The sequence below is a fragment of the Pristis pectinata genome, chromosome 6, assembly GCF_009764475.1.
Source record: "Pristis pectinata isolate sPriPec2 chromosome 6, sPriPec2.1.pri, whole genome shotgun sequence".
In the NCBI taxonomy this organism is placed as follows: Eukaryota; Metazoa; Chordata; class Chondrichthyes; order Rhinopristiformes; family Pristidae; genus Pristis; species Pristis pectinata.
The window spans coordinates 80,655,950-80,676,136 of record NC_067410.1 but is presented as its reverse complement, the minus strand read 5'-3'; the positions used below and the strand labels follow the sequence as shown (position 1 = coordinate 80,676,136).

The 20,187-nt window shown below is 42.4% G+C and overlaps 1 protein-coding gene across 2 annotated transcripts in view; it reads left to right on the top strand.

Annotated features, from left to right (window-relative positions):
• The window catches only part of golim4a (golgi integral membrane protein 4a), a 74,879-nt gene that overhangs the window by 30,563 nt on the left and 24,129 nt on the right, over positions 1–20,187 (top strand). For both annotated transcript variants that reach the window (XM_052018811.1, XM_052018810.1), the window contains exons 8-11: positions 1,328–1,522; positions 4,748–5,092; positions 14,867–15,063; positions 19,100–19,179. In XM_052018811.1, coding sequence (XP_051874771.1) covers positions 1,328–1,522; positions 4,748–5,092; positions 14,867–15,063; positions 19,100–19,179 — 817 coding nt within the window. The remainder of the gene's footprint in view (positions 1–1,327; positions 1,523–4,747; positions 5,093–14,866; positions 15,064–19,099; positions 19,180–20,187) is intronic.

The following is a 20,187-nucleotide window of genomic DNA, read 5'->3' as shown; positions in this document are numbered from 1 at the left end:
GAGGGTCCTTAATGATGGATGCTGCTTTCTTGAGGCACCGCCTCTTGAAGTTGTCCTCGATGGTGGGGAGGGTTGTGCCCGTGATGGAGCTGGCTGAGTCTATGACCCTCTGCAGCCACTTACGATCCTGCACATTGAAGCCTCCATACTAGGCTGTGATGTAGTGAAGATTGACATCCCCATGACCTCTTTGATCTCTTCACTCTGCCTCATGACCTCTTATCAATCAACTCTGCACCCTAATCCCCTCCTTGAACTCCTAACACCCACCATTGGTCTCCCTTAATCTCCTCCCAACTCTTTAGTATCTCCTTTATACATCTGTTCTCCCATGGCCCTCCCCAGTACCCATTCTTCTTCCAAGCCCACCCTAGTATTTTATTCCAGCATACCCTGGCCCCTCACGACCATCTGCCACATCATCCCAATTTTCTGTCTGGTCATTTCCCTCTTCATCCTCTTCCCCACTGGAATCTTCTTCCCAGCCATTGTTTCCCCTCAGCCTCTCAAAGAGCTGCTCACCATGCTTTTGGCAATTTGCACTCTGCTATGGTGAGAGGCTATAGAATAAAGACCTTTGTGTAAGAAAGTGCTTGCAAGGCCAGGATTTGCAAGGGTTATTACATTCAACACTCTGCAGAATATTCCGCCCTCAGAGCCTCACAACAAATTGACATAAACATTCTGCATAGTACCTCAATTGAAGAATGTATAGACTGACAAGGGAAAAGTTGGACACAAATGGGATTTAGGATGTATTAGATATGGGAGGCATGAGCAAAAGAAAAGGGGTATGGTAAGATAGTATATACGATGATACATGATGAAAGGTGCAAGTATGGGGCAACTAAAGAAACAAGAAAAAAAAGTAAAAATGAGGTGCAAGTGATAATAGTAGAATCTTCATTTGTAAAAGATATAGTATTCAGTTTTGAAGTCTGTAATGTGTCCAGCTGAATGGTGAGGAACTGTTTCTCAAACTGATTTTGGGCTTCATTGGAACAGTATAGGAAGCCAGCAGAAATCAGAGTGAAAGAGAGTATGTGAAAATGTAGGGTGGCCAGAAACTTGGGGTGACACTTATAAGCTAAATGGAGATGGTCCACAAAGCCAGCACCCAGTTTGTGTTTGGTCTCTTCCAGTGTGGAGGAGACCAGATTGTGAGCAGTGAATGCAGTTTACTGAATTGAATTGCAGTGAGTAGAAGAAAATTGCTGTTTCACCTGAGTGTTTGCAGCCCTAGACTGCGGGAAAGGAGGATATCCTTTTGATTTGTTAATGTATTTACAAGCAATTAACATATTATAATTTCCTTTTTGAATTATAGGCTCAAGTAGAAGAATACAAACAGCTAAGAGAAACCCTAAACAAAATGCCCAGCCTAAGACAAACTGAACAAAGGCCACCTTCTCTCAATGCAGAGAAAACTCATCAAAACGTCGCTGAGTCCTTACAATATCAGGAAAGGCAGGGAGCCCAGGATCAGGTTCCATATAGGGCTGAAGATAAACAGCATGATGAGGTATGTCAAAGTGTAACCAAGGTGGTGAGCAGAATTGAGTGCAATTGTTTGGGAGAAGGGAGGAAATTTATTAAGTTACATTAAACAAACAACAGGTGGTCAAAAAACAGTTCTTTACTATTTTGAACAGAAACCTTCCTATGACTCTTTACTTTTCTTTTTCAGGAGCTGATGGAGTTGCTCTGTATTTCAGCCCTCATTTATTTAGTGAGCCTGTAGCTGAATTATGCAGTATTGATCAGGCAAATTATGTAGACATTTTATTTGTCAGAAGTACCAAGAACAATATTGGATGTCTATATTCATATTTTATAACCTAAACAAAGCTTAGAAACTTCCACATTTTTTTTAAGTAGTCATTAAGCAGTTAGGTGTTATAAATTTATTAAAATTGGATTAAGATGTCAGGGCCAAGGAATTCTTAAGTACCTGAAGAGAAGTGTTGTACATGTGGTGTTCAGTGAGCCTTTGTAAGGTCTAGGTTGCTGTGGCTGATGGACAAAACCTTGCATATTTACTGTGCTCAAAGTCCATTCTTTTATGTGCTCTGCTTTTGCAGTGTGAGCAGAGTAAGATGGGTAGGATACAGCAGGGTGTGTCACAGAGGAGAGAGGCCTGGGAGGGTGGTCAGGATATCAGCCAGTGGAGGGCATAGAGATCTCAAGGTCTGGGTCATCACATCAGAGAAGGAGGTTTAGGGAGCCCAAATGGAGAATGGGGCTTGGATCTAGAGTGGATGGGTTAAGGACCCAAAGGTGAATGTCTGAGAAGGTTAAGTTTTTAAGTTATTGTAGACATACTTGAAGCTGGTTCCAGTTTATCCAAAGCTGGATTCTATGGTCTCTGGATTCTGTGGTGTATGATAGATGTACAGTTGGAAATAATGGAATATCCAGATTTGTGATGCACATTGTTGGACATAAAGGCATATGTTCAGATGTCTCCATACATTGGCTTGTTGCATATATTGATGACCTGCAAAAAAAATTATAAAGTTCCTCAAGCAAACATAAAATACTGCAGATGATGTAAATCTGAAATAAAATAGGAAATGCTGGAAATATTTAGCAAGTCAGACTGTACCCAGGGAGAGAGAAACAATTTCCCTGTCTAGTGATGCTGTTTGATCTGCTGACTATTCCCAGCATATATTGTTCTTATACCTGTTAAAACTCAATTTCATTTAACAAAAGTTCTTCCATAGAATATCAATTATGTGGTACACATAAATATTGCACTGCATGGTAGAATTTCTAGGCCAAGATTTCTCTGATGCTTGAGGAGTTTTTCTCGACGTCAGGCAAGGTTAGACTAAACAGGTCACATTTTTGGCTGGGAGGATATAACTTGTGAAGTGCCCTAAGGATTAGTTCTTGGCCCTCAATTATTTACAATTTTTAATAATGACAAGGAGGAGGGGCAGAGGGTCTGGTGTCCAAGTTTGCCAATGACACAAAGATAGGTCGAAGGGCTGCTGCAAATGAGGATGTTTGGACTCTGCAACAGGACAGATGGAGACACAAGAAATTCTGCAGATACTGGAATCTGGAGCAATACACAAAAAGGAGCTCAGCGGGTCAGGTAGCATCTATGGAGAGAAATAAACAGTTGCTGTTTCGGGCTGAAACCCCATCAGGATTGGAAAGGAAGAGGGCAGAAGCCAGAATAAGAAGGTCAGGGGAGGGGGAGGAGCACACACAGGCAGGGAATAGGTGAGATCAGGTGAGGGGGGAAGCTAGGTCGGTGGGGGAGGGGGGGGAAGATGTAATAAACTGAGAGATGATAGGTGGAAGAGGCAAAGGGCTGAAGAAGATGGAATCTGGTAGGAGAGGGCAGTAGACCATGGAATAAAGGATGGGGGAGGGGAGCAGAGGAGATGGGCAGATCATCAAGGCGGGGGAAGGGAGCCACAGGACTAAGGGAAGACAAAGGAGTTTGGGGGGGGGGGGCGCGAGTAAAAGGAGGGGTGGGGTTACCGGAAGTTAGAGAAATCGATGTTGAGGCCATCAGGTTGGAGACTCCCAAGGCAAAATATGCGGAGCTGCTTCTCCAACTTGCGTCTGGCCTCGACGTGGTAGTAGAGGAGGCCATGGATAGACATGTCAGTATGGGAGTGGGATGTGGAATTGAAGTGGGTGGCCACCGGGAGGTCCTGGCTGTTGCAGCGGACTGAGCAAAGGTGCTCGACGAAGCAGTCACCCAATCTGCGTTGGGTCTTACCGATCTAGAGGAGGCCGCACCGGGAGCACTTGCAATAAATGACACCCTCAGACTCACAGGTGAAGCAGTGCTTCACCTGGAAGAATTGTCTGGGACTCTGAATGGTGGTGACGGAGGTGGTGTAGGGACAGGTGTAGCACTTGGTGCAGGTACAGGCATAAGTGCTGGGGGGGGGGGGGGTGTTATCTGTGGGGAGGGACGAGTGGACAAGGGAGTCACAGAGAGAGCGGTACCTTGGATAGGTTGTTTATGTGGGTGAAAACTTGTCACATGGAGTTTAAAGTGTGAAAATGTGAGGTTATGCACTTCTGCAAGAGGAATCTAAATGCAGACTATTATCGAAATGGAGGAAAATTGCAGATGAGTGAACTACAGAGACATCTGGGTTTTCTTGTGCACGAGTTGCAAGAAGTTATCTGGCAGGAAGGCAAATTACATATTGGTCCTTATTGCAAGAGGGTTGAGATTTGTAAATAGGGAAGTACTGTTACAGTTGTACTTAGTACTGAAGGCCTGGATTACCATGCAGATTTTTGGTTTCTTATTTAAGAAAGAATATACTGCATTGGTGGTAGTCCAAAAGAGATTCACCAGGGTAATTCAGAGATGAGAAGGTTGTCCTGTCATAAACAGCTTAGGAAATTAGATCTATATTCCTTGAAGTTTAGAAGAATGAAGGATGATTATCATGAAGAGTGGCACAGCTAGTATAGCCACTGCCTTGCAGCACCGGGGACTGGTGCTTAGTCCTGACATTGTGTGCTGTCTGTGTGGAGTTTGCATGTCCTCCCTGTAATGGAGATAGGTTTAGTGTAAATGAGTGCCTGATGGTCAGTGTGGATTCAATGGGCAGAAGGGCTTGTTTTGGTGCTCTATGCTTCTGTGACTCTAAAACCTTACGTCTTCACAGATTATGCTAGGTCACAGAAGAAGCAATGGTTTGTGAGCAGGGGCAATAGAGCAGAGCCAGTGCAATGAATAAAGTTACACATGTATGTCTTTCAGAGGGAAGGTGGCCTGGCACATATAATGCCAAACCTAGAAGAGAATGAGGTCTCTAAAACAAGAGAAGATAATGAAGAAATACTGGAGAAGCGATATCCTCAACACGAAAACTGGCACAGGAATCCACAGCCAGAACATTCAGACGTGGACCAGGATGAGGATGAAGAACAGGAGCCGCACCATGAGTGGGATCAGGAAGGGAAAGAAGGTCATACAGTGGAGCAGCCAGAAACCCGTGGACAACACGAAGAGGAAGAAGAAACTGAGAATCATCTGAATGAGGATCAGGAAAATGGGAATGACCGTACAGAAGAACAAAACCTTACCACAAATAGTCCTCGTGAGGTAATATTTAACCTCTTTTTATTTATTAAGTTCCAGGAACATAACTTGAATGCAAAAGTAACCCCATTTTTTCCCTACTGTGCTTATCTTCTTGAGCTGCTCTTCTTTGTTTCCCCACTCTCACCTCCAGTAGTAAATGTGAGGAGCCCTTGGACTTCTTTGTGTCTGACACCATCTGTTGCCTGTCTTTCTTCCATTTCTTCCCATGCACTTTCTCGATGCGTGGTACCATACTCCCAATTTTTTCCAGTTTGTCTTCCATCTTTCCTTACCCTCTCCAAACTCTTCTTCTCCTTAAGTTCCACCTCATGCTCCATTGATCCTGTTCCCACTAAACTGCTGACCATACAACTTCCCTTCCTGGCGCCTGTGTTAGCAATCGGATGTCATGTCCCCCGTGCTCAAGAAGACAGGCCCTTGGATCTTCTCTCCTCATAAAGGAACTTGCACCTAGTTGGTTGGTGTACATTTCAGGGTCTTCGAGTCATAATTAACATTACGGAACAGGATCTGAGCAAGTCTTTCCCCTGTATTGCTTTAACACTCAGTTAAGCACCTACCTCTACCCTCATGCTTAATAAGCTATCAGTTTGAATGTTTGTGAGGGTCTAAATCAACTTTTTTTTAAGGTGTAGAGATTGTATAAACAAAATTTAAAAGAAACATCTCATTGAAACTTAAGTTCTTACAGGAAGGATGATAGAGGTGTACAAGATGATAAGAGGCATAGATCGAGTTGACAGAGACTTTTTCCCAGGACGACAATGGCTAACATGAGGGGGCATAATTTTAAGGTGATTGGAGGAAGATATAAGGGAGATGTCAGGGGTAAGTTTTTTACACAGAGAGTGGTGGGTGCGTGGAACACACTGCTGGCAGAGGTTGTGGGGGCAGATACATTAGGGACATTTAAGACACTCTTAGATAGACACATGAATGATAGAGAAATGGGGGGCTATGTGGGAGGGAAGGGTTAGATAGATCTTAGAGCAGGATAAAATGTTGGCACAACATTGTGGGCCAAGGGGCCTGTACTGTGCTGTAATGTTCTATGACCACTTAATCTCCAACTTTCCTTTCATTTCCAAAGTTCTTGAAGACGCTGCTGTCTTTCAAATTTATGCCCATCTTTTCAAGCACTTCTTGTTTGAACTCATCCAGGCAATTTTCTGTCATTGCCACGGTATGGCAGTCAATAATGAGCTCCTATGTGACTGGCCCAGGTAATCTCTCCTCTTAACCTACTCAACCTGCCTGCAGCCTTTTGTCATTGTTGACTACACCATCCAAATTTTCAGCTCATCACTGGATCATCACTCACCTGGATCCATCTTTAACTATCCATTAAAAATCCACAGAAACTCAGATGCCTCGGGTTCAACCCTTTGTAATAAAAGTAAATAAATGCATGAAATTAGAGCCCAATGAAACAACAAGTCCACATCGGTAATTTTCTTTGTTGGATCTGGAAATATAAAATTCAGCTGATATGATCTTCATTCATTCACAGCAGGTTGAAGTTTGCATTTGGGGAAACTTTTTATGTTCTAATCAGAGATACACTTATGTGTGAAAATGTAGTAAGAGAATCAGATAATACAGACCAGGTCAAGGTGAGGATTATTTTTGTTCTTTTTTTAAAAAAAGTTCATTTAGAAGACCAGAAAAATATTGCTTTATTGCTGTTTTGCTTGTAAATCTGTAACAGCATTGAGGGATTTTAACCACCTCCCCACCCCCTGCCTCAACCCCACCAGCCCTTGAACGAACTAGAATTGTAAAAAGTTTGGGACTTATTCCCGTGGCATTCACTACAGCTTGCCAACCGGAAAATGACTCATTTTATACTCTGTGCTTCCTGATAGCCAGCCAATCTTCCGTCAACACAATTATGTAACCGCCTCCAACATTAGCTTCTATTTTCTGCACTAATCTTGATTGGACATCTTATGGAAATCCAAATATAATACATCTACTAGTTCCCCTTTATCCAAGGCACATGTTACTTCAAAGAACTCCAGTAACTTGGTCAAACCTGATTTCCCATGTACTCTGAAAGAAAATTTAGAAATAATCATGTCCTTTTGATTATAGTTACCTTATTTCAAAAGTAGTCTCTCAGGAATGCAGTAATTAATGGAATTCTGTAGCTTTTTCATAATATGTTTGAATGGTTTTTCCCATTTTGTTCCTGAACACTGAGGATTTTTGTGAGTAGTGTGACTTTGATCAGACCAATTAACCTCAGCTATATATTAAGTTATTCTGGATTGGCTGAAACAATTTTGATTATAGCAGAGTTAAAAGTACACTCCCCTACATAAGCATAATCATCACTTGCACTTGTGCTTAATTCTTGATCATATGTATAATCAGAAACAATAAAAAAGCCCTGCAGAAGTTGAAAATCTGAAATAAAAACAAAAAATACTGTAAAAAGCGGGCCAGCAAGCATCTGTGGAGAGAGAAAAAGAGTTAACGTTTCAGGTCAAACATCCAATTCACACAAAAGGTCATGGGTGAGTTTTTGGAGTGTACTTAGGACAGTTTCCTGGAACAATACATTATGAAATCAATTAAAGAACAAGTTGTTTTCAGTCTCTTCTTATTTGTTACATTTTAGGGAGTCCCAGGTAAAGTGACACCAAAATGATAGAGTTTTGTATTCAAATCAAAAGGGATAGTTCATTCAGAAACAAGAATCTTGAATATAATTGAGTTTTTTTTTCATATGCGAAGTGCATTGGCTAAAGTGGATTGGGAAATTAGATTAAAATATTTGCCAGTAGATAAACAATGGCAAGCATTTAAAGAAATACATTAGAAACTGTACATTCTGTTGAGAAATAAAGAATCCTTAAAAATTGTGATCAATTAGTGGTCAAATAAGAAGGCCAGCAATAATATTAGATCAAAAGAAGAGACAACACTTTCCTTATTGGGAGGAGTAAGCAAAACCATGGGGAGAGTTTGACAAAGCACTTAAGAATGACCCAAAAAAGTGACAAAGAGGGAGAAGTTAAATCATAAGAGTTACTTAGCAGAAATAGGGGAAAAGAATCACAAGATCACAAGATCACAAGATAAGGGAGCAGAAGCAGGCCATTCGGCCCATCGAGTCTGCTCCAAGGAAAAGGGAAAAAGAAATGGGGTGGGAAAAAAAGAGAGAAAAAAAACTATTCTAATCCCATTTGCCAGCCTTATCCCCATATCCCTTGATACCCTGACTATTTAGATATCTGTCTATCTCCTCCTTGAATACCCCCACTGATCTGGCCTCCACTGCTGTGCGTGGCAAGGAGTTCCACAATTTCACCACCCTCTGGGTAAAGAAACTTCTCCTCATCTCTGTCTTGAAACTGTACCCTCTAATTCTAAGATTGTGCCCTCTGGTCCTGGACACGCCCACCAAGGGAAACAGCCTAGCCACATCTACTCTATCCTTACCTGTCAACATTTTAAATGTCGCTACGAGGTCCCCTCTCATCCTTCTGTACTCCAGCGAGTACAGTCCAAGAGCCGACAAACGCTCATCATACTTAAGCCCTTTCATTCCTGGAATCATTCTCGTAAATCTCCTCTGAACCCTCTCCAACGTCAGCACATCCTTCCTAAGATGCGGGGCCCAAAACTGCGCACAGTATTCCAAATGAGGCCTCACTAGCGCCCCGTAGAGCCTCATCAACACTTCCTTACTTTTATACACTATACCTCTCGAGATGAATGCCAACATAGCATTCGCTTTCTTAACCACCGATCCAACCTGGTGGTTAACTTTTAAGGTATCTTGTATGAGTACCCCCAAGTCCCTTTGTACTACCGCACTATCAATCTTCTCTCCTTCTAGATAATAATCTACCCGCTTATTTCTACTTCCAAAGTGTACAACTGCACATTTCTCAACATTGAATCTCATCTGCCATTTCCTTGCCCATTCTCCTAAACTGTCTAGGTCCCTCTGCATTCTTTCTATTTCCTCTATGCTCCCTACTCCTCCACTTATCTTGGTGTCATCCGCAAACTTAGCCACACAACCATTTATTCCATCATCCAAATCATTGATGTACAAGGTAAAAAGGAGAGGCCCCAACACCGACCCTTGCGGCACACCACTAGTAACCGGTAACCAACCAGAACGAGATCCTTTTATTTCCACCCTTTGCTTCCTGCCAACCAGCCAATTCTCCACCCATTTTGCTACCCTGCCCATAATTCCATGACCTCTCATCTTATTAATCAGTCTCTTGTGAGGCACCTTATCGAAGGCCTTTTGAAAGTCTAAATACACAACATCTACCGCCTCTCCCTTATCCACCCTACCTGTGATTTCTTCAAAAAACTCCAATAGGTTGGTCAGACAGGACCTCCCCTTCACAAAACCATGTTGACTAGGTCCTATCTTGCCTTGCGCCTCTAGGTATTCGGTAACCTCCTCCTTGAGGATAGACTCCAATAATTTTCCCACCACTGACGTCAGACTAATAGGTCTGTAATTGCCTCTGTGCTGCCTCCCACCTTTCTTATACAACGGAACTACATTCGCTACCCTCCAGTCCTCCGGAACCATGCCAGAATCTATCGATTCCTGAAAAATAATCGCCAACGCCTCCGCTATCTCCACAGCCACCTCCTTCAGAACCCGGGGATGCACCTCATCCGGTCCGGGAGACTTATCAGCCTTAAGCCCCTTTAGTTTTCCAAGCACCTTCTCCCTATTAATCTCAATTGAACTCAGCTCCAATTCGTGAGACTCCTGACTAATGGGCACATTGCTTATGTCCTCCACGGTGAAGACCGATGCAAAATATTCATTCAATTCCCTTGCCATCTCACTATCATCCATTATAATACCTCCTGCACCGTTATCAATTGGTCCTATGTCAACCCGTGTCTCTCTTTTATTCCTTATGTATTTAAAAAAACTCTTAGAATCCTTCCGAATGTTGTCCGCCAGCTTCCTTTCGTAACTCATCTTTGCTTTCCTAATGACCTTCTTAGTTTCTCTCTGCAGATTTTTAAAATCGTTCCAATCTTCTGTTTTCCCACTAATTTTTGCTACTTTGTACGCCGCCCCTTTTGCTTTTATTTTATCCTTCACCTCCCTCGTTATCCACATCTGTGCCTTTTTTCCATTCAAAACCTTTTTTCTTGGAATATATCTGTCCTGCATTGTCCTTATTTCCTGTAGAAATTTCTTCCATTTTTCCTCTGCCGTCCCTCCAGCTAACTTACTCCTCCAATCAATTTGGGCCAACTCATCTCTCATACCTTTGTAATTTCCCTTATTCCACTGAAATATCGATACACCAGTTATCAGCTTCTCCTTCTCAAACTTGAAACTAAACTCAATCATATTGTGATCACTTGTTCCCAGTGGTTCCTTTACCTTTAGTTCCCTAATCACCTCGGGTTCACTACACAGCACCCAATCCAAAACAGCCGATCCCCTGGTGGGCTCCTCAATAAGTTGCTCCAGAAAAACATCCCTTAGACATTCCACAAACTCACTCTCCTGAGTACTACCGCCTTGCTGCATTTCCCAGTCCACCTTCATGTTAAAATCCCCCATAATTATCTTCACATTGTCACTCTGACATGCTTTCTCTATCTCAATCTGCAACTTATGGTCCACTTCCTGACTGCTGTTCGGGGGCCTATATATGACTGCTATTATTGTTCTTTTACCCTTGCTATTTCTCAGCTCCACCCATAAGGATTCCACCTCCTCTGACCCAATGTCCTTCCTTTCTATTGATTTTATATCGCTACTAACCATCATGGCCACACCTCCCCCTCTGCCTACCCTCCTATCCTTCCTATATACTGTATACCCCTTGACATTCAGTTCCCAATCACATCCATCATGAAGCCACGACTCAGTGATTGCAACGATGTCATATTTATTAACCTGTAGTTGTGCCACTAGGTCATCTACTTTATTCCTGATGCTACGTGCATTTAAATATAGTATGTTTAGACTGGTATCTGCTATTGATTTTATTGTACCTCTATTGATCAGCAGATTATCCTGACTTTCTACCTGTCCATCCTTCTTACTATCTTCGCTACCTACTATCTTAGACATGTTCGTGTAGACCTCATCCCCTATCCTAACATTCGGTATCCGAACATCCTCATCCCCGATCCTAACATTCTGTATCCTAACATCCGGATTTGTTGTACTTCTATTATTCAGTAAATTATCCTGACTTATCACCTGCCTGTCATTCTTGCCATCCTCAATGGATTCGTTTCTATACACTTTCTCCCTCACCTTAGCATCTTGTAACCTAGCATCCTGGTTACCATCCCCCTGCCAGATCAGTTTAAACCCTCCCCTACAACTAAATTAAACATTCCCGCCAGGATATTGGACCCTTTGGAGTTTAGATGCAACCCATCCTTAGCAAATAGGTCTTGCCTCCCCCAAAAAAGGTCCCAGGTATCCAAGAATCTGAAGCCCTGCCCCTTGCACCAGTCACTCAGCCACGCATTTAACTGCCAGAGCTTTCTATTCTTCCTGTCATTGATACGCGACACGGGTAGTAGTCCTGAGATTACTACCCTTGAGGTCCTACTTTTCAACCTTCTCCCTAATGCCTTGTATTCCTCCTTCAGGACCTCTTCTCTTTTCCTACCTACATCATTGGTACCTACATGTACCAAGATTTCTGGCTGCTCACCCTCCCCCCTCAGAATATTCTCGACACGGTCTGTGATATCCCGTACCCTGGCACCAGGGAGGCAACACACCATCCGAGACTCATTATCGCTATCGCAGAATCTCCTATCCGTACCCCTTACTATCGAATCCCCAATAACCACTGCATGTCTCTTCCTCTGCTGGACCACAGTATCAGACACGGTGCCAAGGTCCTGGCTGCTGAGGTCTTCCTCTATGAAGTCATCCTCTCCAACCGAATCCAAAATGAGAATCCAATATGAGAATATCTACAATTGTGCGAAAAGGAAGAGACTAGAGAAAATAAATGTGGATCTCTTATGGGCAAAGGCAGGAGGAATTATATGTGGAATAAAGAAATGCATAAAAAGGGCATGAAAAATTATTTTATGCTGGAACCTGCTGGAAAATGCTGGCACATCCATGCTAAGTTGTCAGCATTTACCAGCATGTGAGCATGTGTCCTCAGCTTTGGAACTTCCACAGAAGTCCTGAACTTGCTAGCTGTTATTCACCAACAATTCCCCAACGATGATCCAGTGTTGGACCCTTCGTGGAGTCTAACAACAGACCATAAATTTGCTGCAATTCCCCAGCAGTTACACTGATGAAACCAGCCCACCAGACCTGCACAAGATTGAATTAGTTTGGTTCACCAAGTCATTACATTTTAATGGAAAGGAATGGCTACAAGGGACCTAGATAAGTTCTATAGAACTCTGGTTAGGCCACATTTAGAGTATTGCGTGCAATTCTGGTCACCTCACTATAGGAAGGATGTCAAGGCTTTAGAGAGGGTGCAGAGGAGGTTTACCAGGATGCTCCCTGGATTAGAGGGCATGTGCTATCAGGAGAGGCTGGACAAACTTGGGCTCTTTTCTCTGGAGCAGCGGAGGCTGAGGGGTGATCTGTTGGAAGTGTATAAAATTATGAGGGGCATAGATAGGGTGGACAAGCAATATCTTTTTCCTATTATTGAGAGATCCAATACCAGAGGGCATGCATTTAAGTTGAGAGGGGGTAGGTTCAGAACAGATGTGCGGGGTACGTTTTTTACCGAGAGAGTGCTGGATGCCTGGAATGCGTTGCCTGATAGGGTGGTGGAGGCAAATTCATTGTGGGCTTTTAAGAGGGGCTTGGATGAGCGTATGAATGAGAGGAAAATAGAGGGATATGGGCATTCTGTAGGTAGGAGGGATTAGCTATGTCGGCACAACGTTGTGGCTGAAGGTCCTGTTCTGTGCTGTACTGTTCTCTGTTCTATACGGACGATATATTTTTAAACTAATTGACTTTGCATAAATATTGTCCATTGTTTAGAAGTGGGTTTAAGTGCAGGCTGTGACTAGTGGGATACCACAGGGGGCCCTAGCTATTTAAAATCTATATCAACGATTCAACTGAATGAACTAAATATTTCCAAGTTTGCTGATGATACAAAACTAGGTAGGATTGCTGGATATCAAATATTTTACTTGTTGTTTCAAGGGAAGGATAAAGCTGTAGTGATATAGAGTTATACAGCACAGAAACAGGCCCTTTGGCCCAACTCATCCATGCAGACCAAGTTGCTGACCTGAACTAGTCCCATTTGTCTGTGTTTGGCCCAATAGAGTCATGGAGTTATTTCAGAGAAATTACAGAGACTGCAAGCTGAAAAGTCCCTTGGAGTCAGGATACCCAAAGGTGGTGGCTAGAGAAATGGTGGATGTATTAGTGATGATCTCCCAAAATTTCTTTGATTCTGTTTTAGTCTCAGCATATGGGAAGGCAGCAAAGGCAACAGTGCCATTTGAGATATTTCGGAAATGGAAAATACAGATCTAATTCAATGGCCTAATATCAATTATCAGCAAACTGTTTAAGAACCAGCGAACTTAAAAATGTGTAATGGAATTAGGCAGAGTCAACACGGTTTTGCGAAAGGGAAATCATAATGGCATATTCAGTGGAGTTACTAAGAGGGCCAATAAGGAGAACAGGCATTTGATTGGGTAACATTTAAAAGAACTGTTGCATGAAGTGTCTCACACGGTCTCGGGTAACATATTACCATTGGTAGAGGATCAGTTAAAGGAAAGAAGGCAGATGACCAGATCTCTTTCAGGTTTGCCGTCTGTTACTAGGGAACTCTGTGGTAGAATCTGGGACAAGTTGATAGGATTATGGGGAGAATAGGTTACATGGAGAATTAGTGAGCCAATGGGAATCCTCTGTGATCCACAAGACTCAATGGATTAAAATGCGCTCCTGTGTTGGAAGGAGATATGAATATGAAATAAAACAACTGAACATTCTTCGGGGCTCAAATGGCACATCAGACTTACCAAAACAGATCGCCACTGCTCCTAGCTTGTGGCTTGTCTGATGGTGTTGTCCTATGTGTCTACTCTCACCTCTGCTATTCTTGTTATATCACCACGTTTCTTCAGAACAATCCAAGTTGCAGTCCCTGTTTGGTGTCCAGCATAAGCCTTTTTCTAGGCAGTATGGTGGCATTTATTGCACATACCCAAGCTATCCCCATCTCTGTTTTGTCAATACATTTTGTACTCTAAAGCAGCAATTGGTTTGAGATTCTTCGCAAGCAGAAAATTTCAGAGATCTTCAAAATATATGGACATGAAGAAAAGGGAACAAAGAATTCTGTTTTGAACGCTGCAGTAATGCCACTCTAATGAGTGAATAACGACATGTATGAGAGTGATTTACCAATAGTATGGGTGTTCTCATGTTTAAGGGTCTACTGACGCAAATTTCTGTTTCCTTGTGTGAAGAGATAAAGAAGGTATTAACAAATTAGGTGTTAAAGACAAAATACAAAATGCGTTGCTCCTTAAATGAATAATGGAGCCAATTGAACAATGAGGGCCAATTCAGTAATGGTTTTCAACTGATGACATGTTTCTTTTATACTTAATGAGATTATACAATATCATAGGTAATTATGGTAATTCAAAGTGCTTTTAGGCTAATGTTTATCTTCCTAATACCAATATGTTTTGACAAAAATTCATGCACACACAAAAAAAATCTCACAGTAGATAGCCTTTATATGCATCTTAAATTGCTTTGGGTTCTTTTTGGAATAGAAGAAATACAAATCCCCATATGAGGAGCAGCTGGAACAGCAGCATCTCGCAGAGTTGCGGGCAGAGGAGGCACGTAAACTGAAGGAGAGGCAGGATGCTTTGCACCAGCAGAGATTGAGAGAGTACATGGATCGGCAGCAACGGCTCCAGCAAGAAGCAGAACGCAAGGAAGAGTTGCTGCGGCAAGAGCAGTTAAGGTGAACCTCTTTTGCCACTGACCTTCCTTTAAGTAGCCTTTGTGGCACCGTGTATTTTGCAGGATCTGCATCAATTTTCAGGCACCAAGGGAAGGCGCATAAATCTCATTTAGTTTTAATGACTGTAGCTCTAAGCTCCATAAAATACATGTGACTAAAACTTCTCACCCACCCCAACTGGTGAGCTGGCTGGAAGTGCTCATTCAATACTTACAGTTCAACAGACGTGTCACACCTTTACAGGAGGCCTCCCATTTTACGAGGGCAAATTTTGGGCTACTTACTGACAACAACTCAGAATAGGTTCCAGGGAAAACAAGGGTGGCATCGCAATAGACAAAGATGTGTAGAATGTGGTCAATCTGGAGAGTACCCCTCCTGATTCTCCTAGCTCCATACAAAGTATGTTTATTTCCTACTTTAAAAAGACTGAAGTTTTGCTGGCAACTTCTGCTTAGCTTGTGATAGCCACCACGGAATTTTCAGCAAAGCAGATCAGTTCCCACCTATCCATTTACAACAAAGGCGGTTAAAAACAGACACTGACTGAACTTCAGTTTTAGACAATGCCTTACAGCGCCAGCGACCCGGGTTCAATTCCGGCCACTGTCTGTAAGGAGTTTGTATGTTCTCCCCATGTCTGCGTGGGTTTCCTCTGGGTGCTCCGGTTTCCTCCCACATTCCAAAGACATATGGGTTAGGAAGTTGTTAGCATGCTATGTTGGCGCCGGAAGTGTGGCGACACTTACGGGCTGCCCCCAGAACATCCTAAGCAAAAGACGCATTTCACGGTGTGTTTCAATGTACATGTGACTAATAAAGACATCTTATCTAAAAATAGTTTCAGGCTGACCATAGGCGGCTGATGCACCCATGTCATACCCACAAATCAAATGCCACGAGGCCCATTTTCCAGCCGATTAACTTTATAACACAAGTGACACATAACATGAGGTAGAAAAACTAATACAGTGAACTCATCAAATATTATTGCTGTGCCTGGCATTCATAAGTTTGAAAATATTGTACACTAATATTCTGACCTTTAAGTAGCTCAGAAATGGGAAAGTGCTGGATCAAATTGTGATTCAACAACAAAAGCAACTTGGGTTTGCAGGAAGAAAGAAAAATCTTCAATTTATATAGCTGTTCAGCAAGTCTATTGGAAGTGTTCCACAAACATGAATCCTTAATGCAGGGGTTTTGCTGCATTTTCAAATGTGGCAGTCATTTTCCACAGAGCATGGTTTCAGAAACCACACTGAGTTGAATAAATTGCCTGCTTTTGAGAAGGAAATGTTAGCCAGGACACTGTGAGAACTCACAACTTCTAAATATGCCTCGGGTGATTCATATGTAACATGAATTACTGGAGAGGAAGATGGGGCCTTAAAACATTACTAACATCATACAACACTCCCTAGAACTGATCTATACCTGTCAATTGAAAATATGTATGTAGGCCTTGGATAGGGACTGGAGGTTACTCTCAACAGGGTCAAACTGACTGTGCCCTACATATCATTTACAATGATTTTCCAAGGAAGGAGGATGCTGATTAGGAGAGGAAAAAGGTAAATGATGGACAGGAAGCATGATCAGAGATTTTTCAGAGAACTTTAAAGGAAAGAGTGGGAGAAACGAAACAGCAAAGGTGCTGTGGAAGTCCAACACAGGTGGATGAAATAAAGATTTCTCTTTGATGTTAAAGAGTCATAGAGGAGATGACTTAGATTAATGAATTTTGAATTTATATTAAACTTAAGTCTTAAGTAGCATAAAATTAAAGTGCTATCCTTGATATGTAATGAATATTTCTAATTTATCAGGTATTCTAAATGAAAATATAGCATATTCAAAAATTCTATAGTTTGCAGCTACAGTACAAACTAATTCACAAGGAAAAATCTTCCTGCAGTTAGCATTGCAGTCACAAAAAGGTAACAGCATGGAAGGAGGCCATTTAGTCTGTGAAGTTTGTACTTGCTCCATGTTGGGGCAATCAAGTTAATTCCAATCTCCTGTCCTCTTCCATTAGCCCTGCAAATTATTTCCTCACCATCTCTGCTATTCTGAAAGAACAACCCCATCTTCTCCAGTTTATCCAGGTGTCTAAAGTCCATCATCTCTGGACTCACTTCAGTAACTCTCTTTTGTACTGTCTTCAAAATCTTCACGTATTTGCTTAAGTGTGGCACCTAGAACCCAACGTATAATACTTAACGTTTCTCAGCATTAAATTTCATCTGCCACCCATGCACTCATTCCAACAGCCTATCAATATCTATTAAAACTCTTATCACTCAGCTGATGAATTAATGCTTCTCCATGTTGAACAACTCTTAGGAGAAGCACTGAAAGTAGCAAGGACATTGAATGTACCCCAAGTGGGGTCCACTGCCCATCAACAAGAGTGGTTTGGTAGCACTGTCACTCACCTGTCAGAGTGACACAGCTTTCAGACTGGGTCTGAGGAAGATAATGAGTGAACCTACATGACCTTGTCCTCGCCTATCTGCTAGTAGCAGATGCATCTGTTCATGATAATTTTGGTGGAACTGACCACCACACAGTCCTTGTGGAGACAAATTCCTGTCTTCACACCGAGGACACCATCCATCGTGTTGTGTGGCACAACAAACATGCTGAATGGGATACTTCTGTAGCAGATCTGGCAACTCAAAATTTGACATTAGAACATAAACATTACAGCTCAGTACAGGCCATTTGGCTCATGATGTTGTGCTGACATTTTATCCTGCTCTAAGAACTATCTAACCCTTCCTTCCCACATAGCCCTCCATTTTTCTATCATTCATGTGTCTATCTATGAGTATCTTAAATGTCTCTAATGTATCTGCCTCCACAACCTCTGCCAGCAGTGTGTTCCACGCACCCACCACTCTCTGTGTAAAAAAAATTACCTCCGACATCCCCCTTATACCTTTTTAAAATGCCCAGTCTTATTAACCATTTTCGCCCTGGGAGAAAGTCTCTGACTGTCCACTCGATCTATGCCTCTTATCATCTTATACACCTCTATCAAGTCACCTCTCATCCTCCTTCTCTCCAAAGAGAAAAGCCTGAGCTCACTCAACCTATCCTCATAAGGTATGCTCTCCAATTCAGGCAACATCCTGGTAAATCTCCTCTGCACCCTCTCTAAAGCTTCCACATCCTTCCTATAATGAGGCGACCAGAACTGAACACAATACTCCCAAGTATGGTCTAATCAGAGTTCTATAGAGCTGCAACATTACCTCGCGGCTCTTGAACTCACTACCCCGACTAATGAAGGCCAACAGACCATACGCCTTCTTAACAACCCTATTGACCTGCGCAGCGACCTTGAGGGATCTACGGACATGGACCCCAAGATCCCTCTGTTCCTCCACACTGCTAAGAATCCTGCCATTAACCTTGTATTCTGCCTTCAAATTCGATCTTCCAAAGGGTGTCACTTGACACTTTTCCGTGTTGAACTCCATCTGCCACTTCTCAGCCTAGCTCTGCATCCTATCAATGTCCTGTTGTAACCTACAGCAACCTCTGCATTCATGAGTCACTGTGAACTATCAGCAGCAGCAGAAATGTACACCACCACCGCATTCTGCAACATCACGTCACTACTGTGTCTATCAAGCCAGGGGATCAACCCTAGTTCATTCAGGATTGCAGAAGGAATTGCCAGGTTCAGAACCAGGCATCTGGCCTGTACAGGCCCACCTTTCCCAGAGCTATTCCCAGCGTCCCATGAATCTAAAGTCCTCCTTCCTGTACCATCTTGTCAGTCACTCTTTACCCATGCGAGGTTCGTTTCTCTACTCATGGGTACTTAGCACTGGTAGTAATCCATAGAATTTCACCTTTTACGTCCTGCTTCTTAATCTTTTCACTAAATTCTTAAAATTCACCTTCAGAACCTCATTTGTTTTTCTGTCTATGACATTTTATACTTTGTTCCTCAGGATATCTTCTGATTGTTGGTTTATTTTTCCAGTCATTCATTGTTAACTGTAAATGTTTAACATCACAGGCGGCAGTCAGATTTCCATAACAATAATGCAGCTACTGAAGCTGAAGACGAGCAAGATGTGCATGAAGAAGAGGAAGAGGGTAAGATTGAATCTTAACAATGGTCAGGTTGGTTGCCACTTGACTATAGTGCAGATTTGAATGTGTATAACTGATAAGAACTGAAAAGATTTCATTTGCAGAATGTTTTGTTATTTTAAATGGCTGAAGAATGTCTCAAAAGTGCATGTCTAAATAAAGCTGAAGTAAAAAAAATGCTTAAAACATTTATTCCAATCTACACAATTTCCATGGCATCTTCAATTTTGCTTGAACCACTGAAATGCTTTTTTAATGCAAGCGTTAATATATTTCTTGTTTGGAAATCAATTCCTGCTCTCCTGGTTGCTGTGCATCAGTCAGGATGCCCCCACTGGTAGAGAGTGGAACCATTTAGCTATCTAGTGGTGAAGTACTCTTGGAAGTGCAGACCATAGTCGTTGCTATCAATCTTTAGATCAACAAAAATCCATATCTGTGGCAGAGAGGTCAGAGTGGGAAAGGGATGGAGAATAAAGTAACAAGCAACTAGAAGCTCGGCATCATGCGTGTGGACTGAATGGAGGTGCTCTGCAAAGCAGTCACTTGATCTGCATTTCGTTTCAACAATGTAGAGCGGACCACATTGTGAGCACTGGGTGTAGTGCACTAAATTTGAGGAAGTACAAGTAAATTGTTGCTTCACTTGGAAGGAGTGTTTGGTTTCCTGGATTACACGAAGAGAGAAGGTAAAAGAGCAGCATAGTATCTCCTATGTTGCATGGTAAGGTGCTATAGGAAAGTGGGTAGGTAATAGTGGAGATGGAAGAGCATCCTAGAGGGACAATGTGGTTCTTGTCCCGAACTGAGATTGCAGCTGACACAGGAGGTGGCAGATTTCATTGAAGCTGTCCTTACTGAAACACAGGCATCTCACACTGTGCCTTGCTGAGGTTTGGATGGGAACATCAATGTGGGCACAGTTTCCGAGTTAGAGGCTTTCTCCCATCCGTTCTAGCAGTTTGCCTAGCTTTGTGTGCCCTCAGCTTATTCTCCAGTCAGGCAGCATGC